This window comes from Leiobunum rupestre, chromosome 7, assembly GCF_980474605.1.
Source record: "Leiobunum rupestre chromosome 7, qqLeiRupe1.1.hap1, whole genome shotgun sequence".
Classification (NCBI taxonomy): Eukaryota; Metazoa; Arthropoda; class Arachnida; order Opiliones; family Sclerosomatidae; genus Leiobunum; species Leiobunum rupestre.
In genome coordinates, this window is record NC_143390.1 from 29,041,605 (window position 1) to 29,069,500 (window position 27,896).

A 27,896-nucleotide genomic window follows, 5' to 3' on the forward strand; every position below is an offset into this window, starting at 1 on the left:
AATTGTTCGGTTGATAATAGTTTAAAATATATTGCCATTCAATCTTATTTGCTAAAATGTTTTGGTACATATAACATTTTAAATTAATTACGCAAGTATAAATTTTATTATAAAATATAATCAAAGAGGATATAAACTCTCTTCATCTAGAAAACAAATTTAAACATTAGTTAACATACATTTCTTATAAATAAAATTAAGATTAATTATTTTAGAACTTCTTCAAGAAACTGGGATGTTTTATTTGGGGCATTTTCACTGGACAAAATGGGGGTAAAAGTGGGCAGGGCTGTTGACAGGGGTCTCATTAATGGATGGTCTTGATGGTTGGAAGCCGGACCAGATACCAAGCTTTTGCTTTTTGGTGGAGAGAAAAAGTCTAAATTGACAGAGGGTTTAGATGGATTGCGAGAAGTATTTAATACTGTGTTCGACACACTACTTCCGCTGGCCATTGTTTCTAATGGCATTCTGGCTGGCACATTAGGCTGACTCTCATTCTTCAAAAATTCCACAAATAAAGTTGAGAAAGACTGTAGAAGAAGGTAGATTAAAATATATACAACTAATAAATTGTGTAAAAGAAAAAGAAACAAACTTGTGCAGGATTTGTGATACTTGGTGAAGAGGAGCGCACCGTTGGTCTTTCGGATGGTGGTGTAGGTGGTGTTGGGACAACCTTGCCTATAATATTCGAAATCCACCCTCCACGATTTGGAGTAGATAAGTGACTAGATGATTTTTCCCTTCCTATTTTAAGTCCAGCCTAAATAACAGAATAAATGCTTACAGAGTGGGAAATTAAAAAAAAAATCGTTTGAATATACCTTCTCCATTTCAATTTGGTTGAAATCCAGAATTCTCGCTAATAATCGAACTACCTCTGGTTTCTGATGAAGAGGGGAAGATAGATAACCCAAAACCAAACTCTTCATAATTTGCCTAAATTTCATATTAAATTAGAGAGGATCTTAAAAACCTTTAATAACAAAGATATTTACTTGTCAACCTTTCCTTCAGAGTGCGATTCTAACTCATTTATCTCATCCAGGGATTTTTGTAAAAGCCTTTGCTTTTCAGATACTAAAGAATTGGATTGATAGAAAAAAATAACGGTTAATAGAAGCAAATTATTATGGTTTAAAGCAAGAAATGCAATTTCGCAATTAAAACTATAAATATAAATATTAAGTAACAAAAGTTGTCAGGCAGTAGCCAGCGGCTGAATATCACACAAGTACTGGTGAGTCAAAAATAAACCAGTACCTGATGTAATACTCAGATACTGAGCAACCATGCAAAATAAAGTCAAAACTCTGTAAATTATAAAAACAACCATGCTAAAAAATAATAATTACACTTGTCACAAATTATTAAAATAACAGTTCACTACTAAAAATAAAAATTCAATATTAAAAAAAATAAAAACTTAATGATAGGGTGAGAGTTTACGCTCCGCAATACACCTGAGATTTGAAAACATGCTAAAATATAATGAGAACCAGGACCAAAATGCATTTCAAGAGTGCAGTCTCCCAAAGGAATCCAAATAATACATATTTGTGTAGAAATGGTGCTACCATCAACTGAGATAGTTCAATCTCTCCCGGTACCATGGGTTACAAAATATTTGTCCCACAGTTACCAAGTGAGATTAAACCAAGCTGCAGCCATCCAAAATCTCCGTTCCATTAAAAAAAGTTGAAAAAAAAAAAAAACCACATCCATTGTAGAAGAACCAAATAAAACACTATTTGCTAATTATTCAATATTGGATTCATTGACTGCTTACAAACTAATGCAAAATTATGTCAGTGCAATACGATCATCGCCAATTACCCAATTACCATGCAAAATATTGAACCAAAACAAACAAATGTCATATCATTTACTGTCATGCAAGAAAGAGTTTTTTACCTTCATTTCGAAGCTCATTAATAAGTTGTTCTTTTCTGTCTAGTTGCTCACTCAGTCTGGAAGCGGCGTCCAATGCTTCTAAGGTCTCCTTTAGCCTAGCTTCTCGTTCTGAAACTCTGGATCTTAAAACGTCAATATCTTTCTCTTTAAGACGAAGCTTCTCTTGAGACGCTTTAGAAGCTTCAATGAGTTCTCTGCGCTGTTCCCCCTGGATACATTCCAAAGCCGATTGTAAATTTGTTATAGCAGCCTTTAATTGTTGAATTTGGTCTTCCAGACGTGAGCATTGTTCCAAAGCAGAGTCCCTTTGTCTCATAACTTGACTTAACTGCTGCTGCAAACTATCTACCCTGTTCTGGGATTCCAAACTGGCATTGGCAATTGCATTTGTAGAGAGGCTAGCTCGGTCTTCGGCACTTGCTAATTTAATTCGCAGGGCCTTTTCCCTGTCTTCAGCTGCCATGATTTCTTGCGTATAATTATCTTGAATCTTAAAAGCAAAGTACCTTCACTATAGATATAACTCCATATTTCTTGCGTAAATAAGTTCCCATACCTCTAATAAATGATTCCTAAGTCTATCAAGCTCGCTGTGTAACTTTTCATTTTGCTCTTGGAACTTCTTTTGCTTTAATTGAAAGAAAAAAGGTGCAATTTAGTCACTTATCCTTTAGCTAAAAAAATTCATTATTAATAACCTCTCTCTGTTGATTTTTATTTTCTTGTTGTTGTTGGCTTAAAGCTAAGAGAGCTTGGTCTCTTTCCAAAGTAATCGCTCCCATTTTCTCCTCTAAGACTGCAAAATCATGTAATAACTGAGCCGAAGAAACTGACCGACCACTCTCGCTACTTTCGTGATTTTTAGAGTCTTTCTCTTGAACAAGTTGAACTAGAGTGGCTATCTTCTCCTTCATGGACTCTTTTTCAAACTGGCTTTGTTTTAATGACATGGTCAAACTCTTTGTTTCTTCGTGTAAAGCTTCATTTTCCATCCTTAACCTTTGCACATCGTCACTACTGCTAGCACCTTCTTCAGCGGTTTCTTTCAGTTTCATCTCAGCTTCGGAAAACTTGAATGAAATTTCATCCAGTCTATGTTGAAGGGTCTTTAAAGTTTCTTCTTTTCTGAACAAAATAATGCTGGTTTCTTCCAAAGAATGATTTAACTGATAGATCATGCGGTCTTTTTCAATAATTAATTCTTCGCATTGCTTGATTTTTGATTGTAGCTCCTCCAAAATTTGTTGTTTGGTAATGAACTCATCCCTATTTATCTGAATTGTTTCGCTGTTTTTATCAACTATGCTTGAATACTTGGAAGATAAATCAGTATGGTTCCTTTCCAGTTCAGTTACCCTCTGCTTCAACGAAACCACTTCATTTTGAGTATTTATTAGGGATTTTTGCTTTTCTTCAAACAAAAGAGAAACCGACTGATGCTGTTCTTTTAAGGTATGGTAGTTACCCTTTTCAATCATCAGCTGAGAACTTAACTTTTGCATCTCTGCGTGATAAGCTAGACTTTCTTGATGTTTTTGGTTCAGCAACGCCGATATTTGTTCACGGTCATTTTGATAGGCTTGAACCTGTTTCATTAATTCATCCTTTTCAGACATTAGCTTCTCCAAATGAATATTATCTAATTGATACGAACATAAAATTAGAAGTTTTGTAAGATATTAGTCAAACGATTATTATGGTAATACCATTATGTCCTGGTTGAGTTTGATGCATAACAGCAAGGAGGGTTTCGCTCTTTTGCTTCAAAGATTCTATTTCCAAGTCCTTGTCTTTGATGATTCGTGCCAAATTGTGAAGTGCTTCTTTTGTCATTTCTTTTTCAGTTTCATCTGGCTTTTGGTGACTTAAATCTAAATTATCCTTGGTTGAAAAATATGTTTGATGATCAGAACCGAATTAGCATAATAATAATAATAATAATAATAAACAAAAACAAGAAACATACTTGTTGAAGCTTAAATAAGGCTTGTTTTTCAGCAGAAACGACACCAAAGAGTCTGTGAACCTCGGCTTTTAAACTACTACATTCTCGGGATTTTTCATTAAGAACTGTCAACAGCCTCTCTCTCTCAACCTCCACCAACTTAATCCTTTCATTGCAATTTTTATCCTTACAACCTGTTGAGGTATCATTTATAGCAGACTTCTGTGATAGCAGCAGAGATTCTATTTTGCTGGTTAAGGACTTAATTTCAGAGTCTTTCTGTTGCAAAATGTTATTCATGTCATGAAGGTTCTTTTCAGGTTGATCCAAATTTTGTTTCTCTTCGATTGATGAAGACTCCTCTAGTTGAGATCTCAAATTATTAACCTGTGAACTTAACCCCTCCGCGTATTTTTCGCTTTTACTAGTTCTTTCTCTAAATTTTTCTAATTCCTCAAGTAAAACTGCTTTGTCGCTTTCCCACTCTGCCTCTTTTAACTCGGTATGTTGTAAGTCTCTTAATTTTTCTCGGCATGATTGAACCTCGTCTTCAAGATTAGATATAGCGGAATTTTTCTCCGCAATTAATTCCTCATTTTCCGATATTTCTTTAAGTAAGTTGGATTTAAATTTTGATGATTCTTCAACTTTCACCATTAAGTCCTTAAGTTGGTCCCTCAATTCCTTGGCCTCGTTATCTTTAACTTTACAGCTAAGTAAATTTGTTTCCTGAATTTTTAATAATTCTTCCCTAAGGCTATGTATTAAACGTTTTTGTTCCTTTATAATGTCATTATTTCCAGTATTTGAAACAGTTACACTATCAGTTTGAGATGAAGATGATATTTCCGGGATAATCTTGACTTGGGAGTCTTCCTTCGCTAAAATATCTAACTTTTCACGAAGTCCCAATAATTGTTCTTCATTCTCCGCTATTTGTTTAGCGTGGCTTTTTTCCGTCTTTTCCAAGGAATCTTCCAGCCCTTCAACTACAGCATTTCTTTGGTCTAATTGTTCCTGTAAATTCTCGTTTCCAACCTTCAAAGAATCAATTTCCCTAGAAAAGAAAATTTTAGATCTATAACATCCAATAAACTGGAAAACTCTAAATATAAACGCATCAATATTTTAAAAATTTTACTTAATCTTACAATTTCAGAAGGTCTAATTCCCTGGCATTAGCTCGAAGTTTGGTTCTCAAATCATCAGCTTCATTTTGTAGATTTTCGTTTTCAGAAGAAATTTGTTGAATCATGGTGTTCGCATTGGTGTTACCACTTATGAATTCCGTGGTATTTGTGGCCCCACCGTCATCCTTCTCCAAAACTATAGATTCCAATTCTTTAACCCTCAGTTTGACCTCGGAAAGTTCTTTTTCCAACTGTTCCTTCTCCCTCAGATAATTTTCTTCCTGATTTATAGATTCTCTACCCAATCTCTTAATCTCATCATCAGACTGCTTTAATTTTTCCTCCAACCTTTGATTATCAACGCTGACCTCATTCAACTGATTCAAAATGGACCTCGAGTGATCAGCTTGATCATTTTTGTCAGTTTTTACCTGAAATAAAATTTTTCTCATTTTTTAATTACAAAAAAATATATATTAAAACTTATAATAAGATTTGAGGAATGAGCATTACGTGTGAATTAGCTAACTGCTCCTTCAAGCTCTCAATTTCTTTCTCCAAGCATTCATTTTGCTTTTTAGCATCCTCCAAGTTTAAAAATATTATTTTATTCGCAGCTGAAAGTTCTTCCTTAACAACCAAAACAGCGTTAATTTCTTCTTGATGTTGCCCATCCAATTCCACCAAACTGCTATCCAAGCTTTGCTTTTCAGTTGACAAATCGTGTATTTCTTCATCTTTCAATAATATTTGCTCCTCTATTCATTAAACAAACAATGTCAGAAAACCTGTATTTAAAACATCCCACCCAACCCACAACAAAAAGAAATACAAACCAAGAGTTTTTATTTGTCCAACAAGTTCCTTTTTAAGCTCGTGAATTTCATCAATATTTTCCGTTTGAGAAGTAGAATCGGTTAAATCATTCGTTTCATTTTCTTTTGATTTGGCTTCTTCATAATGTCTTTGAATTTTGGGGGATTTCTACCAAAAATTAAAAACAATTTAAGAAAAAATATTAAAAACTGGTTATAAATTGATCTTAAAAAAAAACCGATAAATAATCTACACGGTAAAGTAGAAAACCTTCCCAATAAAATAACCAAACAAATATTTCTTTTAACGCTATTAGATAAAATAAACAAAACTTTAAAACTCGAAAAAGGGTACATGACAAAAATATAATATATTATAAATATGATATAAGAAAAATTTTAACAAACTTAATAAATATTAAAAATCATAAGCAAAATCTATGTTTATCATACAACAATTTTATTGGCCAAAATAATATTTTTGTGAAAATGTGTAATACCAATGTGTCTGGTACTCTGGTTTATATGTTTACGAAGCCTATGTACTGCCTGTACTGAATGAGTGGGTATATGGGAAAATATACTCCCGTGTATAATATAATAGTAATAGTCTGGGATAACCTGGAATATAGTTTGAATGAGGAATTTATACTCAAACGTAGCCTGCACCTATTGACGTTGTTTGACAATACAGTCTCTTGAATAAGAGCAGAATATTATACAGTTTAGGAGGGAGGGATACGAATGAATTTGCATTACGCCGCGTCAACACATACTGCGAAGAGAGCTTCAATAAGTGTAATATTTTCAAAGGAAAAGTAGAGAGAGAAAAGTCTATAGGGGTTCCAAATAGCCTCTGCAGTCACAACCGAAGGAGAACTGTTCCTTAAACCTTCAAAGTCACGTATGAGGCGTGTTAAATATGGAACTGTCAGGTCTACTCTTTATGCAAGGGCACGTTTCTAACCACCCCAAGGCAGGGGGGGGGGGGAAGAGACATTTTGGGCTGGCACCTCCTCCCATCTTGGCATATGAATTGAGTCAGAAACGTCTTTTAATAACTTCCCAAGTTCTCTCAACCATCTTCTTTAACTCACAACCCCTTCAAAATCTATTCCGTATTAATCGAGTAATTTTATTAATCTCAACCTAAACATATCCTTTGATATGATTAAAAAAAATTTAACCTCTAGTATTTTTATCCTCAATAAAGGGTTCCAATATTGGCCGTACCCCTTATTGACATTTTCGGCGCTACTTAGTGGTTTGGTGCGGAAGTAATCTCTAAAATAGTTGGGGTCTTCGCTAAAGAACTCGTTGGAGGTTATTTTATTCAGTTCAAAGAACGTTTTTTGCATAATATCCCTTTTCATAAAATAACAAGAATTTCCCTCTAAGCACTGGAGGAAAGTCAATATATTTTAAACCCGAAAAACGGACCACCTTTAGGTGTTAAAGCACAAAAGTTTTACGATTTCAACAACGGAATAGAATGGTTTTAAAAAGTTTCGTATCTCCCCTCTATTTAATGGAGATAAATACTGCCGAAAACTTTAGGAACACTCCCTGTAAACTTCCCTCCCAGTTCCCAAAAAATTGAAGGAAGGTAATATAATCGGATATCATAAACATTTCAACGCGTATTATGGCTAGGCTAGAATTTTGGCGTTATCAAAATCTAGCGGTGTCATCCCACCAGAAGTTCCTACGCCCCCCCCCCTACCCCCGGCAATCCGCCAAGCAAATAAAAAAGCGTCAGCGTAGCTAAAGGTAATTCAAACGGAAAGAGACTTTCAACTTTAGCCCCTTTTAAAAAGACACGTTATGAAAGCGCATAATCAAACGGTGTATATCATATTTTCCGTCTCGTCAGGGTTCCGTTAGTATACGCGCCAGCCAGGAATTTCTTTTCAGCCGTCTAAATAAAGATCTTTGGCATTTCCGCGAGAGGTTACCATTAAATTTACCCCCCCCCTCCCGCCTATAAATTACGCGATATGTGGTTTAATTGACGCTATCGGGGGGGGGGGGGGGGGGACTGTTCTAAACGAGGTGTCAACTGGAACAAAAAACACACGAATTGGCACGTGTAAATGTAATAGATTTAAATAAAATTTCTTTTATCGAAAAATAGACCAGTTGCGTATGTCACCATCTAGCGACGCTACGAAACGGATTACGGGTTTTCGATTTAAACTGTTTTTTTAATATTATAGAGGTTATGCCAGCACCAGAAAATATCAAGCATACGTCAGCCAGGGAACTTGTAGGATGTGCAGGCTGTACACACAATGATACGTGTACACTCCTACGAGTTTCCCCATCCACGTTTTCAGGCGCTGGCTTAACCTCTCTATTACTTGTACCATAAGTCTATAATATTGTTCCATAAGTTTACCACTTTGGGGAATATTTTACTTAGAGCTAGTAACGGAGTTACGTCATCACAAGAAAGAAATCTCCCCCTAGCGAGGCAGTAGCGTAGCAAGGATTTTGTTTCGGGGGGGGGGTGCACACAATTGAAAAAAAGTAAAAAAATAAAAATATTTGTACATACGACAATACGTTTCGGGGGGGGGCATGTGCCCCCGGTGCCCCCCCCTGGCTACGCCACTGTAGCGAGGCATTGTCAAAGGCTACGTGTGACGCTTTAGCAAGCGGACGCGAAACGTCGACGAAGCCCGTAATGCAATTTGTCTCGTAAAACTTCTGCATGTGAAGAATAGGAAGTGTCACACTTATGGAACAATATTATAGACTTACGCTTGTACTAATATTGGTATTGAAAGCGAACATCCATAATGCATTTCGCGAACTCGGGTGTGGGTGGCGCTGCAAACTTACATCGCGTCTATAAAAAAATTTAAAATTCACCTGTAACTTTTCAGTTTGCAGTTTCTCTAGCTGTCGATTTAACAGCGATATTTGTTTCTCCTTATTTCGAAGCAAAGATTCCGTTTCGTCCGCTCTCCGTCGGACCTGGTTCAGTTCGGATTCCAACTCGGATAGCCGTTGACGGAGCGCTTGGTCATCGTCCGATGAAGTGCCTTCCTCTGAAAACGATATCAATTGTATAAGCCTATCCGTTTGATGTACCGTTAATCTAAGAATAAAATGAGGCGATGGAAAGCGTAAAAGGGTAGGGTCTTTAGAGGGGGGAATCCAAACGACCCGTATGTCGCGTAATCACGATATTTCATAATAGACACGACATAAGTTCAATGGAAACGGGGATGGGCGGAAAAAAAAAGGGGAGTTTACGATGCACTACCTGAGAGCGAGAGTCAAGTAAGTCGAGATACGTGACTTTTGAAAGAAATTCGGAACAATAATTATTTTTTACGTCGCTTTAACCTTCTTTTTAATAAAATTTAATTATTAGATTATTATTTAATTTATCAAGAATGTATTTATTTATATTTAGGAAGAATGATTATGTTGCGACAATCGCCGGGCACGTTGGACGCCTTTCCCCGTCTCGCGCGAGGGGAAAGACAAAACGTCACCGGCGTTAGATTTCCATCGCGTTAGGTGACGTAAATTTTAAGCAGCCAATGAAATACCGGGACTATTCGTTTTATTTTAAGCGGAGGAGCGTACTGGGGGACCAACGGGTGGATTGAGAGAAAGGCTAAAAACCGTCTCGACATAGACATTCTCCCTAGGTATAAATAAATACATTCTTGAATTTATTATAGATATAAAACCAAAAACGCGTTTTCTCAAAATGGAGTTTTTAGACTCGCGTGATTTTTGCAATTCGGTAGCGGATGGTAAATTTGAATCGCGAGTAGACTTACCGTTTCGATCTCCCTGAAATAGTCGCAGCTGTCTTTCGAGTGTTTGCAAACGCTGCTGATAAGAATTCTGCAGCTGAGAAAGCCTTTCGTCATGATGGTCTTGCAGGGCGGACATCTGCTGGTGGTGCTGCTCGGCCGCATCTTGCAACTGACGCGATAATTCCTAACGAGCCGAAATATATCTAATTAACTATTAGAGGTTTTGGGAGACCTCATCCTCCTCCAACTAGGACGGCCGCTCTACAAGCGACACGTTGCAAAATGCCTCTTTTAATTGGCAGTCAATTGTCGTGGCGTCAGGTACAACCGTAACAAGTGGGAGGGGGAATTAGTTTGTAGGCCCCGTTACATCGTAAATTATCATTAACAGGCCGTGTTAAATAATGATATACGATGGATAGAAAAAAAATGGCGAATCAAACCTCAGTTTGCGTCTCGTTTCTTGCAATTATATTTTGGTTCCCAACTGGTAAGCCGCCATCCGTTTGGACAGTTTCCTATAGAGAAAATAGAATAAAATATAACCAGAAGTTTATAATATATATTTTTACGAGTGAAGTATTTTACTAATTCAGCTAATGTTTTTCCCTCGCAACACATAACTTCGCTGATTTTTTCAAAAATCGTTTTTGGAGGAACAAAATTGTTAGGGTTGAAATAGCTAATACACTAACTTTCTTAAACTATTTCAGGCTATAAAATATGGGTTATAAAACTAATTCAGGCTAAAATATGGTTTATACTCCTAATTCAGGCTAAAATATGGTTTATACTCCTAATTCAGGCTAAAATATGGTATTTCAGTCTAAAATATGGGTTTTATAACTAATTCAGACTAAAATCCGATTTCAGACTAAAATATGGTTTAAAATCTGATTTAAGACTAAAATATGTGGTTATATTCCTATTTCAGACCCCCTACCCCAAGAGGGGGCATGCATCTCTAATAAAAATTATGTTTCCAATGTGATGCGGCTTTTTTAGGAGCTCGGCAAGTAGAGATCGTTTTGAAGGTAAAAAGACGAGAATAAAAATGTTCTGTAGAAGTTGGTTCGCTCACGAGTTTTTTATTTTAATTTCAAAAATTAAGAATTTTTACGCGCCTTTTTCAGTTTCCTGTAAAAAAACCCGCATCTCTTTTGTGACCTCTTTTTTCGAGTCCTTCTTGGGGTAGATGGTCTATGTTCTGACTAAAATACGGTTCCTAGAACTATCTCAGACTAAAATATGGTTTATAAAACTATCAGACTAAAATATGGGTTATAATACTATTTCACACTAAAATATGGGTTATAATACTATTTCACACTAAAATATGGGTTATAATACTATTCCACACTAAAATATGGGTTATAATACTATTCCACACTAAAATATGGGTTATAATACTATTCCACACTAAAATATGGGTTATAATACTATTTCACACTAAAATATGGGTTATAATACTATTTCACACTAAAATATGGGTTATAATACTATTTCACACTAAAATATGGGTTATAATACTATTTCACACTAAAATATGGGTTATAATACTATTTCACACTAAAATATGGGTTATAATACTATTTCACACTAAAATATGGGTTATAATACTATTTCACACTAAAATATGGGTTATAATACTATTTCACACTAAAATATGGGTTATAATACTATTTCACACTAAAATATGGGTTATAATACTATTTCACACTAAAACATGGGTTATAATACTATTTCACACTAAAATATGGGTTATAATACTATTTCACACTAAAATATGGGTTATAATATTATTTCACACTAAAATATGGGTTATAATAGGGCTATTTTTAACAATAGGTACTTTTTGTTTTTGGTTTATTATTTGTCAAGGATTACAATAATGCAAAAAGTTTTAACCGCAATTTATTATTTAACTATTTCACACTAAAATATGGGTTATAATAGTAACTATTTCAGGCTAAAATATGGGTTATAATCCTATTTCAGACTAAAAAAAGGTTTATACTTCTATTTCAGACTAAAAAGGTTTATACTCCTATTTCAGATTAAAATATGGGTTATAAATAAGTAAATTTCCATAGGAAATGTACATTTTTACATTTTACATATACTACAACAAAATTTTTTTTTTGGAAAATGAAATATTTCACTATAAAAAGAATGATCCCTAAGCCTCGATTAAAATCACTTTTAGTAAGAGACAAGACTGCGATAACGGTACCAGGTAACATATCCCAACTTTACCGTACGATATTGCGAAATAGTATTTGAAAAAAAAAACACGTAATTTATGGCGTGATAGATAGAACAAAGCTGGCTGTATGGAGTAAGTAAAAATATTCCTAGAAATAAAAGTAAAATGTCTACAAAGTCGTATTTCAATAAAAGGAACGGGGATTTTCTGTCGGAGATAAAACAATGAAAATAATTCGCCGACCAGTACAATCTTGACGAAAAAAAAAGATACTGCGCCTCTTATCCCCCCTCCCCCCCCCCCACGTTCTCCGACGTTGATAAATTTATCTAAATTAAATAAAACGAGGGATTATTTTTCGTGGCGGAGTGGTTCGACTTTTTCCTATCCAAGACGAGATTTAATAATCCAAAATTGTAAAAATGGGAACCAATAATTAAAAACGAATAAGGTAGTTCTAGTCATTTACTTTCCAGGATGTCGCGTACCGCGTTCTAACTCTAATTAAAATACAACGGTACTGAAGACAGGTGGTACGGGGGAAGCCCAACAGATGGGGGCAAGATACGCGAGTGAGCGGATGATAAGGCGGTTGCCATGGAAGCCAGCGTTAGCGCCCGCCGCTAATAAAAAAAAATATATAAAATTGATATATGGGTTTTTAGATATTCTACATGTACCCGGGTTATAAACGACGACTTAATACAATGTCTATAGAGCGCCCGTCTTGGGTAAATATGACCCTCGTAAAGGCAGCTTCCCCTTATCGCTTCAAACCGCCATACACACATGTGTTTCGTAATACGAGGGCCTCCTGTAAACGAGCTACACCCTACCCCCCCCCCCCAACCCAGAACAACTGAAATTTTGTTGACGCCGTTATATATACATCTACAATGGCGCATCAAATGGTTAAAACTTCAGGTTTGGGAAATAAAGTCTAAAATATTAACATATAAAACCGTCATACCTTGGATATAATCGGGACGTTAAGGGGAGGAGTTATAAATTTAACGGTTTTTTTTAAACGGGGGATCTATTGTTTTGTTATAAACATAAATATAAAAAAAAACCGTCGCGGGAGGGGGGGGGGGGAGAGGGAGCGTAAAAGGGTGGTTACGGACTTTTGAAACTTGCGTAGTGGAACCGAGACACATAAAACGCTTACGTAGCTTTTTTTACTTTATAGCTACCTGTCAAGTCAGCCAAAGGTAAAGGAAAAGATAGACTTTACCCCTCCGTTTAAATCATATTTCAATGCCAGGTAAAACCCCTAATAGGCACGTGCCAAGACATTTTTCATCCCGCTAAACAAAAATGAAACCAAATTTTAAGTTCTAAGAGCCGTTATACCAAAACCAAAGTACTATATCGAATCATTTACGAGTGTCGCGTAATTGGGCTGTTTTTTAACAAGTACGTGTAAAAAAAATAACGGAATATAATGGAGCCGAAATACATATTTAAAGTGGGTTTATTTGACTCACCAGTCGTCAATGTATGATGAAATGCCTTCAAAACGGATTGGAAAAGTTCTTCGGACGAAATCGCGGTTTGAAAGGAGTAAAACGAACGGCCGAAGGTTCAATTACGTTAACATTTAAACAAAACTTCGTATTAAAAGCGTACTTCATATTCTAAAACGCGGATAAGTTAACTTTGTTTTCAAAATTTCGGAGGCACTTGTGGTAGGCGCGCCAACAGGTTGATCGCGTAAAAGAGACAAAATCGGGAGAGTGCGGTGGGTCTGTCTGATCCGCGTCGCGGCCGAAGGAGAGTCTGCCGAGAGAACGGGAAGCGAGACCCGTTTTTGTTACCGTTCCAAGCCCCCACCTCCGATCTCCAAAGTTGATATTTTAAACAAAGAGGGGAAAAGAAGCGCACGCTCCCTTCATATACGTGTAATATATGAAATACGCGTCTCATCCCTCCCCCCTTTTCCCTTCGAGGGTGAAAGGTAGATCCAGGAGGGTCACGAAGGGAGGGCAATGTGGTCACGCTAGCTAATAAGGGGCTCTCTACGGCGAGGGTTGAGAGGGCTACCCTAATATCCCGCTTTCGTGGATAAAGCTCATTTTATCACGATCGTTCCTTTAATGGTCTCTAATTAGCGTTTTTATATTAAACGGGAACTTCCTTCGGAGTGCCAAAGCCATCCGTTAAAAGTATACGCCAGATTTATCCACGGTCCCTCTTTCAATTTAGTAACAAGTTGCTTAAGATCGCGATTCGCTGTTTCACACTTTCTAGGAATTTTTCGAGGGGTAAGTGACTATCGGATGACCTGTACACCGAGTTCGCGTACTTAGTACTGTTAAAGATACGGATTTTAAAGAGTTCACGAACTCTTATTAGCACAGTCAGAGGTACGACAGTGTACACCGAGTTCGCGAAGTGACCAACCCCTCGAGTACGTTTTACGAAAACTGCTGACATATTTTACCATTTACTATTTCGAGGCGATTTTTGGCGTTCACAATCCCCCTCATATTCAAAGGGTAAGCACCTTCCCCCTAAAAAAATTCAAAGCACCCGCCATCTTAAAAACCGGCGTCTTCCGCCGAGATGAAGCTCACGCCTATGACGTATCCCCCCTCGTGACCGGTATAAAATCGATCACGATAACCGCGATTTCATTGCACTAAAAATAAGTAAAATTAAGTTAAAAAAGTATTATTAAATTAATAGTATTATTAAATTAAAAAAAGTATTATTAAATTTAATAATACTTTTTTAATTATAAAAGTATTATTAAATTAAAAAAGTATTATTAAATTATAAAAGTATTATTAAATTAAAAAAGTATTATTAAATTAAAAAAGTATTATTAAATTAAAAAAGTATTATTAAATTAATAGTATTATTAAATTAAAAAAGTATTATTAAATTAATAGTATTATTAAATTAAAAAAGTATTATTAAATTAAAAAAGTATTATTAAATTAAAAAATGAAGTATTATTAAATTAAAAAATGTATTATTAAATTAATAGTATTATTAAATTAAAAAAGTATTATTAAATTAAAAAATGAAGTATTATTAAATTAAAAAATGTATTATTAAATTAAAAAAGTATTATTAAATTAACAAAGTATTATTAAATTTAAAAAGTATTGTTAAATTAAAAAAGTATTATTAAACTAAAAAAGTATTATTAAATTAAAAAAGTATTATTAAATTAAAAAAGTATTAAATTTAAAAAGTATTATTAAATAAAAAAATATTATTAAATTAAAAAATGAAGTATTATTAAATTAAAAAATGTATTATTAAATTAAAAAAGTATTATTAAATTAAAAAAGTATTATTAAATTAAAAAAGTATTATTAAATTAATAGTATTATTAAATTAAAAAAGGATTATTAAATTAAAAAAGATTATTAAATTAAAAAAGATTATTATTAAAAAAGTATTATTAAATTAAAAAAGTATTATTAAATTAAAAAAGTATTATTAAATTAAAAAAGTATTATTAAATTAAAAAAGTATTATTAAATTAAAAAGGATTATTAAATTAAAAAGTATTATTAAATTAAAAAATTAAGTATAATTAAATTTAAAAAATAAGTTTAATTAAATAATAATTAAATTAAAACAATTAACAGGGTTACGGAATTTTCGCATTACAAATCCCCGACTTATCCAGGTTATCCCTGACCGTTTTTTGGCAATATTCCTGGTAATTTTCATGTTTTCATAGGTAAAAGTACAACGTGAAACAATTTTTTTTAAACATCACAAACTGAATTATATTTTATAACAACATACTGAGAGCGTCTCTCTCCTCTCTCGGGAAAAGGTGCCAGACATGAGCGCCCAAGAGAAGATACCTAAATTTTTCTTTGCGATGCAGAATTTGTTGATTAATAAAATCCGTGACGTTTTACGATATTATTTAAATCCCTGACTTTTTACGATATTATTTAAATCCCTAACTTTTACGATATTATTTAAATCCCGGACTTTTTCCGATATTATTTAAATCCCTGACTTTTTTCGATATTAATTAAATCCCTGACTTTGTACGATATTATTTAAATCCCTGACTTTGTACGATATTATTTAAATCCCTGACTTTTTACGATATTATTTAAATCCCTGACTTTTTACGATATTATTTAAATCCCTGACCTTCTACGATATTATTTAAATCCCTGGATTATCACTGTTTTATTACGATACTATTTAAATCCCTGACTTTTTACGATATTATTTAAATCTCCGACTTTGTACGATATTATTTAAATCCCTGACTTTTTCCCCAATTTGAAAAACCCTGACTTCTCCAGGTTATCCAGGTTCCGTACGAACCCTGATTAAGTATTTGTAAATAATAATTATGCCTAAATTAAAATAATGAAGTATAAGTAAATAAATTAAAATAATTAAGTAAAATTAAGTGCATTCTTCATTCTATATGGCAATACGGATTGTCAAGCATAAATCCTACCGCCATCCCAATTTGAATAGTTACCTACGCGTAAGAAAGATGCGAGGAAGAGATGGGGACGAAATTGCCGTTAGAGGCAGGGAGGTACGTAGCCCCTCCCACTGAATCAACCGATAGAATGCACTTTGACCCGCGTCGACGTTTACCGTTTATGATCGAATATGACGCCGCCGCCCTAAATATACATTTAGATTGTAGACGGGCGCGTCTATAACGTACAAAATCGTACAACTCGGGGGAGTTTTAATAGGGTTTATACGCGTACAAATAAGTTATAAGCGGGAAACGGGAAGATCCACGTATTCACTTTTTCGATAACATTAAAATAAAAACATGACACGCAGCGCCGTATAATTAAAAACCTCCATTGTTCGAATCGCGATGAAATACGTTCAAAACGTCAATATTTTAATCGAATACTACATTTCCCGAATTTATATCCAAAAACCAAAAGAAAAGAATAATTTGAAGGCAATTGTTGCCGTTATTTAGCGTAAAAAAGGGGGAATGAAAATTTGAAATATGGCGTGGATATTCCAACTTTACAATAAAATGTTTCTCGTTCAATATATTCAAACAAAATATATTTTACGGCAAGGTGGAATTTTGTCTACGCGTTGGGTGCCATAAAAATAAAAAAATAAAAAGTTATAGGGGAGATGGAGGGGGTGTTTAAACCAGGGAAAGAGAGAGGAATGTAGTTCTCTATGGAGTGTCAAAAACGCCGCGTCAATTGCCCATTTAAACAAAAAATAGGGAGGGGGGGGATACTGGATTTTGTCAAACATCTACCCTTCCCAAAACATCGAAACAAAACGTTACGATAAAAATATCTTTTCTCCATTTTCAAACTTGATTTTTCAAGTGAAGGCGGGAAAGTTCTATTTTACCGTATTTAATCGTCATTTTCAGAGGCATGCCAACTGGGGGTTAGCAAGAACCAGCAACAGGGTTGGCAAAATCCTTGTTTTTTTTAAAAAGAACAAAAACAATGTTTTTTATTGTTTTAAACAAGATTCATTGTTTTAAACTGTTTTTAAAGCGAACAATAAAAAACACATAATAAACAATAAAAAACTATGTTTAAAACACGTTTTAAACTAATCATTATACTTATGAATCACGAGTAAACTCATTTAAAGTAATATTACGTATCATTAAACGTATTATCATAAGTGGCATAATTACCCTAAGTGTGTCAATAAGATGAATTTTTCCATGATACCTTGTTTAACGAAATTGACGTAAATGACGTCATTTTTCCAGTGACGAAATTTACGTAATGTGTTTGCGAAGCGGCGTCTGCGGCGCGAGCATTAAAAATACCATATAGAGTACTTGAACGGAATTCGCGAGTCCTACGGTTCTTTGGTCTGTTTAGAACAAGCTCAAATTGAAGATTTTCTGTGGGAAAGGCTCCTATTGGCACACTTAGGGTAATTATGCCACTTATGGTATTATAAATAAACTCACAGGGAGAAGAACCAATGAGTACACGCTTATTTAAACGAGCCAAGAATTTCGCTAAGCGTTGTTGACCAACCATTGACGGCCTTAGGGTTTTCGATGCCCCATGCAAATACTACCTAACCCGTAGTAGGGTTTTTAATATAGCTATCATCCTGGAATTTTTGGTCGCATAGAACTAAGAAAAGGGAAAATATCCACCCATTGTTTTTAGTTTTGGTTTATTGAAATGTGCACGTCTGCAGTCATAAATCATCACAAATAAACAATGTTACATAAAATAAGATTTTAGGTACCTCTATAATCTTAAAACTTCCATCACGTCATAAAATTTCTAAAAAATCGAGAAAGGGGACCGAAATCCCTTGATTTTTATCTTGGAGTGCCGCCTAGTCGGTTTTAGCCCGATCTGTCCAGACCGGCCGTGCTTCTTGTTACTTAAAACCCGGCACAATCCGACTAAACAGCAACCCTACTTTTATCTCGTGCATAGGTAGTGTCCCAAATAGATGTATATTGGCAGCTATATAAATTCTATTTAAACAAAAAGACAAAATTCAATGCGCTCGTAGGATTTTTGCACTGGTAGGAAATTTATGAAATCATATCGAGCCTTTTCAGTCGCTCTTTTCAGAGAATCTTTAAATCAAACTACCCGTTATAAATACAATTTACATTTCTTAGAGCCTTGGAATGGTTTTTTCTACCTTTTCCCTCATATTGAATAACCAAAATCTTACAAAAAACAATGAAAATTTACCTTATAAAAAACATGTTTAAAACAGATAGTTTAAAACGTTTAAAACAAATTGGTGTTTGTTTAAAATAATTGTTTTAAACGTGTTTTAAACACTTGTTTTAAACCTTTTGTTTAAAACTTGCCAACCCTGCCAGCAAGACCGTTTTTAACCACTAACAAGGAGAGTAGAGTACCCGAGGTGTTTATTGCCGATTTTGTTCAAAGTCGGACGTAATGTAGACGTATATGAGATATTAAATTTTTCAAAAGGAGACGTTGCACTACCCTTTCGATTTGCCATGGCAACCCTATATGTTTTTGACCAATTAAAAAAAATCTCCATTTAAAAAAGCATGGGATTTTGAAAAAAAATTAAAATCACAAAATTTGTAATTTGGACCACATTTAAGGTAAATTTCATGAAGTTTGAGTAAATTGGAACATTTTGGCGGTAAAATTATAACAATTTTTGGTTAAAATAAGGAAAAAATCTTATTTAGTTGTCAAAAACATTTTCGGTTGCCAGGGCATATCGAATCATTTTGGAAAATTTCATATCTCATATAGGTCTACATTACGGCCGACTTTGAACAAAATCGGCAATAAACACCTCGGGTACTCTCCTTGTAAGAAAAACCATAGTTAAAAGTTTGTTTTATATTTTTAAATTAAAATTAATTATAATTTTAGGAACTCACAATCCATTCAAAAGCCGTAAAAAGGCTAAAAAGCCCTCAAATTCAAAGAAATATTATAAATCTAGAGAAATTCAAAGAAATCTAGAGAAATTCAAAGAAATCTAGAGAAATTCAAAGAAATCTAGAGAAATTCAAAGAAATATTAGAAATCTAGAGAAATTCAAAGAAATATTAGAAATCTAGAGAAATTCAAAGAAATATTAGAAATCTAGAGAAATTCGAAGAAATATTATAAATCTAATTTTATAAATATTAGAAATCTAAAGAAATATTATAAATCTAATTTTATAAATATTAGAAATCTAAAGAAATATTAGAAATCTCGAGAAATATTAGAAATCTCGAGAAATTCAAAGAAATATTGGAAATCTAGAGGAATAAACCGAAATATTTTCGATATTTCTGGAAATCTCGAAATGCAGGAGAAATATTAGAAATCTAGAGAAATTCAAAGGAATATTAGGAATCTAGAGACATTCAAAGAAATATTTTCGAGAAATTCGAAGAAATGTTGGAAATCTAGAGAAAAAAACTGAAATATTTTCGATATTTCTGGAAATCATTAAAAATTTAAGAAATATCGGAAATATTTGAAAATCAGAAACCTGGTGTACAATGTTTTTCGAAGTGGCTACCCACTCGCGAAAAGGCAAGTTAAATCGAAGGGCAGATACACCTTCCTGGCAAATATGATTGGGACATCCATCATGAGAACGTACGTTTTTCATTATGAGCGTTTTTAGTAGGCGGAAATTATTCGCTTACTCCAAAAAGTCAAAGAGAATACACTTTTTTAATATTTAAAAAAAAATTCATTTCCTAATTTTATTATATATTTTTTAAATATATTATACTATTTTATTATATCATATTTGTTGTAAAATATTTTCCTAAGCTACAGCGCTATAAAAAATTTACATTAGGCGAATACCTTTGGCTTTATCCGCAAGCAGTGGCTGTTTCTAGGATACACTATTAAAACGATTATCCGGGTAAACGAACAGTTTTTACCAACTTATTACAGGATGGCCACAAAATTTTCTGAGATTTTACCTGACTTTTTAAGGACAATTTTTTTTTTTATATTTTACTTTTATCAGAAGTTAATAAATTTAAATGGACTTATATTTCAGTAAAAAGGTTATTGCACTGTTGAAAAAATTGCCAAAATTTCCAGGAAATAAATGATAGTCAAAGAATTTGTCAAAGATCTAGAGTAAAATTACCTTCAAAAAGTGTCAAGAGAAAATCGAATTCCCTGATCTTTTACAAATTCTTAAAATTCCCTGACCTTTTAGGCCCATTTTTAAATTCCCTGACTTGTGGCAACCCTATAGTACCAACAAAAAGTGTAGTTCGAAATTGGCCATAAACCGCTCGGGGGCACGCGCAATTATTCCCTTAAATTCGCCTGCTACGGGGGTAAATAATGATCACCTAAAAAATTGTTACGTGGACTTTTAAAGATATTTGAAAAAACCGCGCCAGAAGATCCTTTAATCAAGAGTACACGTATGAAGCTAGCACGTTGAATTATTACTCATCTGCTAACTCAGTTTTGACTCATTCGGCAATCTAAGCGCGTTACTATTACACTGTTTTTCCTTAACGTGGTTCTATTCGATCGAATTATCGTATGTAAAATAATCACGCATAAGTATGCCTCTGTATAACATTTCCACAGAAAAAAACTTCAATGAGACTTTGACGTACGATTCGCGACCGAAACGAGTCTAGGTGCACGCTTAACGGCGCTAGTCATAAGAACGTTTTTTTCAAAAATTTAAGGAAACGATGCACAAATTAAGAAATTATATTAAAATGCAAGTATCATTATTTATTTAGTAAAATTTACGAATAATGATGATAAAAAAACCTATAGCTCTGCTTTAGCCGCTACCTATCTAGGTTTCCATGGCGAACCAAAGGGGGCGTAGCGATAGTTTTCGGTCGCGAAGAAGCGGACCAAAAATGGAAAATAGAGGCTTCAATCAAAGAATATATTTATATTCTTTGCTTCAATAAAACATCTTCAAGGAAATCGCCAAGAAGTTACTGTTTATATAGTGCTTGTTGAAATAATGGAGACTTTTCACCTGTACGGTATGCAACAAGTGTTTCCTTTCAACCAAGTAGCCTTTTTTTACATATTAAGGCTTAGCAAAAACACGCCGTTCTATTTACCGGTGAAAAGTTTCCATTATTTCAACAAGCACCAAATAAACAGTGACTTGCAGGTCCTGGCTCTCAGAAATGTTACTTCTTGGAAATTTTCTTGAAGATGTTTTATTTAGGGACTCGCTGTTTAGGCTTTAAAAAGCACGCATTAATACTGGGAATAGGAAAAACACGGGTAATTTTAGTTCAATGTGGACAAACTTGGCGTCGCTGAAGTCGATTTCCGGCGTAGTTTCGTAGATAAGTTCGACCGTTCACGTTGTTGTCGGTTAAATGATTAGGCTTAGTAAGTTTTTGACCATTTATTTTGAAAATTGGGCCTTTAAAAGTTTAAGTAATGGTAATTTACCATTGTGTTAAGTAAAAATAACTAGTAAGCCACGTATGGCTGACGTTTTTTAATCAAATTTATTGGAATCCATTTCATTTCTAAACTTAACCTAACTTTCTCGCACGTACTGTCTCCTAAGCCCCAACTCGCGGTGATAGTTGGACAGAATTCTTGAGGCGCTTCAAAGCGGCTGATGTACCTCAGTAAGCCTTCCAATTTAGGCCACGCCTACCGTGTCAAAATATCGGGAACAGTGAGTCCCCTGATTAAAGCGCCTATTCTTATATTCGTTGCGCTTTCGAAAAGGTTGCTATGGAAACAAAATCTCCCGATCCCGAAGTACGAGCTAGCCTATATAAGATTGTGAAAGTCAAAAACTCGCGAGAAATTCCAAGTGTTTTCAAAATCCGCTTCGCTAACTTCCGTTTCCCTTCTACAAATCGATGACGTGTTTTTCGCCAAGGAGTTGCGAGTGACGTCATTTACGTCATATCTCGTGAACAAGGTTTCATTAAAGAAAACGCTTTTACGGGTGATTACGTTACATACGCGATTATAAAATGACAGTAAAATGGCGAAATTACAAAAAACCCTCGCCGGGTGACCACTGAAAAACCCCAAAAGATTTATAGGAATATAGGAAATTCAACAGTCGATTTATTGGAGTAATATCTTTGATAATATAGGAACATATAGGAAAATTTGCATAAATAAAATTTAAATTTGTTTTAATATAAAAGGAAGTTCTTTTAAGCAGACGACGATATTCTTAATTCCGTCCAGCGCAGTTCTTTAGAGAAGCAGTTTACATTTCATCAAAGGGATTCAGTACATTTGTATTACGAAAAACGAACTAGGCACGCGGGAAATTCTAGAAAACCGCGCGAAATACAAAATATATAATTATAGGAAAATGTAGGGAAAATGGTTAAATTATAGAAAATATAGGGAAAATGGTTAAATTATAGAAAATATAGGGAAAATGGTTAAATTATAGAAAATATAGGGAAAATGGTTAAATTATAGAAAATATAGGGAAAATGGTTAAATTAAAGAAAATATAGGGAAAATGGTTAAATTATAGAAAATATAGGGAAAATGGTTAAATTATAGAAAATATAGGGAAAATGGTTAAATTACAGAAAATATAGGGAAAATGGTTAAATTATAGAAAATATAGGGAAAATGGTTAAATTATAGAAAATATAGGAAAAATGGTTCAATTATAGAAAATATAGGCAAAATGGTTAAATTATAGAAAATATAGAAAAAATGGTTAAATTATAGAAAATATAGGAAAAATAGTTCAATTATAGAAAATATAGGCAAAATGGTTAAATTATCGAAAATATAGAAAAAATGGTTAAATTATAGAAAATATAGGAAAAATGGTTAAATTATAGAAAATATATGAAAAATGGTTAAATTATAGAAAAAAATAGGAAAGCATTGAAATATAGGAAAAATTATAAAATAAAGGAAGAATGGTCACCCTGCCCTCGATAAGAATTAACATAAAACCCCTCCCTTATAAAACATTGTCAGGTATCGTAGACTGGGTTGCCTGGGAAACGAGCCACCTCGAATCCCCCCATCTCGTTGTCCCCAGACTGCCACCGCAGCACCACCCAACATCCTTCTTTTTCACGCGAAAAACCAAAGAGGAAGTGTAGATCTTCCTTTCACCCGCCACCTTTTCGTACCTGTATTTAATAATATACTTTTATTTTTTATATATTTATAAGAAGTTTGATACTCGAGTCTCATTCTCTATTCCTCGGTTCGGCAGTCGCGGGTTAAAGTACCCTATTTTTCGGTTTCGAGTTTCCCCGGAGGGTCCTTCATTTTTCGACTGTTGTTGATTTTAACCAGAGACTTATCACTATTTATATAACCGGGTAATTTATAAATTAGCCATTTAATACCGTTGAAACTTTAATCCCACTTAAGTATTTGAACTTTTGTTTTTTAAGGTTCAAAGGTAGTTCCAAATATTTTTTCGAAAACAAAAAAAAATAAGTGAAAAACGTCAGGTAAATTCTATTCCCCGCTACCGCTGAAAAGCGTTGAATAATAATTTCGGGATTGATATCACCAAAGAGAAGTTGAACCGTGGGGAGGGTCGGTACGTGGAAAAGGTCGCCCCCCCTGAGGAGCGTTTTCACGGGCCACCAACGTTTTTCGCACGAGCTCTCGTCAGGTGTGGTGCCGCATACCCACCCCCTCTTACCCCCTATTTACTTTCCTAACGCCACTTCCCACCCACCATCCCTCGATAACAGCCAAAAAAAGTACGCCAGACCGGCAAAGGTTAGAGGTTATGTTCTGGTAAAGGCGTTGACCTTCCGGTACCAGAGCTAGCTACACCTCCCGACAAACAGGGACGATTGAAAAATAGCGCGGTTTCCCACCCGAAATCAAATACATTCAGGTCCCCGCTTTTGTTTGGACAAAACGATTGGGAGGGGCCACTATATCGTAAGCGACCACGTAATTTCTGGTGACCTCGAAGACCTCGCGAATAACTGGTAGCCAAATTCGTTATTTAGAATAAAAACGTAAAATAACTTTAATTCACCTGTTGTTTAGTTCTTTGAAGTTCTCTGTATTGGGACGTCAAAGAAGCCAGTTGCAAATCCGACGCTTGACAACGTTCCTCAAGCTCTCGATTGCCCAGGCGAAGACGTTCCAGCTGCGAACAACAGCAAAAAAAAAACACTCATTAGCAACTCCATATGTAATCAATAAAACCCTATCTATCTTAGCTTCCGGCCTAAGTATAGCCCAGTCGGTATCAATGGACAAAATATTTTCGTTTGGTCTATTATCAGATTCGCCTGGCTAGCTAAAGAAGCCAATTACAAACCATATTCGAGTCAAATCAACTCAACTAGGAATACATTCACTTTATAAACGCAATTCTTTCATCAATTTTAATTTTCGAAACTGCAAAAGCGACGTGAGAGAGAGTAGACGCAAAAAATCTCTGTTAGGCCTTGTACAAGTTTTTCGCGTCTACTCTATCACCGTCACGGCTTTTACCGCGTTTTTGCCAATTTGAAAACCTTTACTAGGACCATATAAAGAATATAGATTTGCACGTCCAGGCTCTGTGTAATATTACTCGCTAGCGAATCGCTGAATGGGTTTTAAAGAATCGTCTATTGGTTTTAAATCTTTAAAATTCCATAGTTCGGGAAGGCGATATACATTCTACATCGCCCACTTAATTCGACAGTCTCTTGGCAGGTAGAGCGAAAAAGGACCCCGCCTTTCGCTAGTTGAAAAGAGCGGACAAAACCCCTTTCCGTAGACTGAAGAGAACGGGCGGATGGGGGCTGATAAGGGTCCAACTATACTAAGGACCACCGTCACGTAATACTACTGCCAAAGGGGCGGTTTAGGAAACCTATACTATGATTAGGTCTCGCGGCGTGTGTCAAGCCCGGATGACTTCACTGTCAAGTTACCTATGTCCCGGCATAAAGTTTTATCGGTCTTCCGGTCATAGCGTGATACGCGTAAGGAAAAAATGAACACTTCCCCTGACGGAGTTTATAAAAACATTTTTTTTACTAGTTTCGACAAATAAGGTCTTACTTATTCTTCCCATGATATAGAATGAAACTAGACTCCATCGCCTACGTAAAAATGATGATAATTTCTAAAACAATGGGATCGGATGTTTTTTCGGTGGTCCCATTACGGAGACTTCAGTTATTACAAACATTTATGGAAGCCTTTTTAAATTCTATTTGAATGAAACGTCGATGCGATCATGCGACACCGAAGTAGAGAAACGATATAAAAGTGCCATATCCTAATATGGATATCAGGATCATTGGCAGAAATATGATCCATTTTTCAAATTTAAATTAGTTTCGTAGTTGTCTAGTCACGCCAGAATGCCAAAAATAAAACTGTTACCTATACCAGTCTTGTTCAAAACTGAAAACTATTGTGAATTAATTAACCCCTACCCTATGACAAATTCTGAAACTGGCATTAATCTCAGATACAAATTCCCAAAAATAAAATAAGTTCCGATAACGCTTATAACTTTGTATATTGTATATTTATTTGGTCGATGTTTCCTAAGAATTTTTTTGTTATTGATTTACATTTTAGTCAAAACAGATTTAGTAACCAAAATCTGAAAATTAATGAGTAAAAGGAACTTTTAACATGAAAAATAGGGTAAATTATTGGTCAATGGTAAACTAAATTATCTCAAAGCCTTATTTAGGTTTTAATTATTGGATTCCAAAAACGTGTTTAGTTTTAAATTATTCTAAAAATAGACTCATGTTCATTGTATATCAATAAAGCTCAGTTTGAACATTTTGTAAAATGCCACCAGTATAAAAAAAAAATTTAAGCTAAAGGTGCTTTACCCTGATTTATAGAAAATAGGGTACTTTAGGTACCAAATGTCAATGTTAGGGTAAAATAAGGACCTAGAAGAAAAAGTTACTTTCAGTTATACTTGCGGGAACCCTGTTATAATAATTTATGTCATGTAAAAAATACCTAAATATAACAATTTTAATTTTCATACTAATATTATTTTTTATGATTGAAAGTTTATACTTATGTTGAACTTTAAAACTGCTAGCCAATACCTATAATTTTGATTACGGAAGTCACGAAAGTTGGACTTTAAAATAGTAATATTGGGCCAGGAAGACACGTATTTGAAATAGCAGTTCCAAGTTCTAATCTATTTTCTTTTTTTTTGCAATTTTTATTTACATAAACTGAGATTAGTGAGTAGTACCTATTGAAGGCCTCAGAGACTAGATTTTGAAACATTAGTAAACCTAGCCAGCAAATTAATTCGATACAGTTACACTGACAGGGTCTTTTATGAAACCTACCATACAATACATTCCACGATATGTCGCTCTTAGTAGTTGTATCAAATAAACTGTTTGTCAGTTGGTATTACAAGTACATTTTGTATTATTAGAGTAAAAAAGTGCTAACTAAAGGTGGGTGTACGGTTACTAAATTACCAATTTTTCGCTATGGCACCTATTATACACAGCGGAATAGGAGATCTGTCATTTTTTATAGGCTTATATTATTGATTTGGTTCAAGCCTTATGCTTTGTCTGATTATTTATTGGGGGTAGATGATGGGAATGAGCGTTTTATACCGAGTCATGGTAAATTAGACCAGCCAGAGACAGCTTTCTCGTGACAAATACATTTTTTTCTGCTGACTTCACATTTTTTGTTATTTTAAAATGAATACACCGAATTAACATAAAGGAACTATGCCACGGTGAGACCAACAAATAAAAACTATAGGGCCTTTAAAAATATGGATATACCATTAACAGAAATACATGTATTTCTGCCATTAAGGTATTAAAAAATTGGATAATGGTTGCATGGAAGAATAATATCGTGGTGCATTTGCAATAGCTCTTAAGGGTTTGTACATAACGAGATGTGTGTGGTTTAGTAGGCGGAAATTATTCGCTTATTTAGTGTAATGCTAAGAGTAAAGATCAAGTCAAAGATGACCTCAGTGTGTGACCACATACTCTTGGGTATGATTTTGATGCAAGATTCGCCAACACTTGGTCTACACACCACAACCACCAAACAGCCCTAATTTTTACAAATACAATATAATGTAATTAGGAGTACAAATCAAGAAGCAAATAATTTTAGAAAGTGCATTAAATGTACACTTTTTATCCTTGACTAAACGAATAATTTTCGCTAATTCAAACTCATAAAAAAACAATTCAAAGGAATGGCTTAATTACTTCATGACGCTGTGCATTACACTGAATTTCCAATTCTCTAACACGGGTTCTGGCAATACTTAATTCCGCACCATGATCTAAAATGAAAAGGTAAAACTTGAGTACTTCGGTTAATTAAAAACACAGTCTTTCGAAAAATTACAATAAAAATGTAAGGGATATTCCAGTTTTTGGGTGTAGCTAAGACCCTCGGACGATTAATGAAAACGCGTCCCAGACCTACGTGTATATGTATTTGTCTTAAGTGTCAACCAAGGCTTACCGCTAACTTCCTCTCGGCCCTCTATCAAAACTTCCTTTGTAAAATTTGATAAGTGACCAGTTATTGAATTTAAACTGTTTCCTAACCACGACATTATTACAAGTTTAGATATTTAAATTTATTTTTAATAATTATAACGAAACATAATATAATATACAAAATTTACAATCTAAAAGAGACGAACCCCATTTTCACAAAC

At 34.4% G+C, this 27,896-nt stretch overlaps 1 protein-coding gene across 4 annotated transcripts; it reads right to left on the reverse strand.

Annotated features, from left to right (window-relative positions):
* Positions 1-83: 83 nt before the first annotated feature.
* On the reverse strand, positions 84-27,892 carry LOC149935954 (thyroid receptor-interacting protein 11-like). 4 transcript variants are annotated; one of them, XM_090154418.1, is made up of 18 exons: positions 27,698-27,892; positions 27,436-27,512; positions 24,234-24,347; positions 10,030-10,104; positions 9,608-9,770; positions 8,682-8,860; positions 5,829-5,976; positions 5,506-5,750; positions 5,014-5,423; positions 3,884-4,919; positions 3,624-3,798; positions 2,616-3,556; positions 2,474-2,545; positions 1,918-2,407; positions 1,002-1,083; positions 828-942; positions 599-766; positions 84-533 (listed from the first exon to the last, which is right to left on the reverse strand). In XM_090154418.1, exons 1-18 carry the CDS (start codon positions 27,789-27,791, stop codon positions 207-209), a joined length of 4,911 nt encoding a protein of 1,636 aa, XP_090010544.1. In that variant the 5' UTR covers positions 27,792-27,892; the 3' UTR covers positions 84-206. The 4 variants fall into 4 exon arrangements, with proteins under 4 accessions (XP_090010544.1, XP_090010545.1, XP_090010546.1 ...); XM_090154419.1 differs by lacking the exons at positions 27,436-27,512; positions 27,698-27,892 and adding an exon at positions 27,188-27,231; XM_090154420.1 differs by lacking the exons at positions 27,436-27,512; positions 27,698-27,892 and adding an exon at positions 24,522-24,539.
* Between the last annotated feature and the right edge of the window lie 4 nt (positions 27,893-27,896).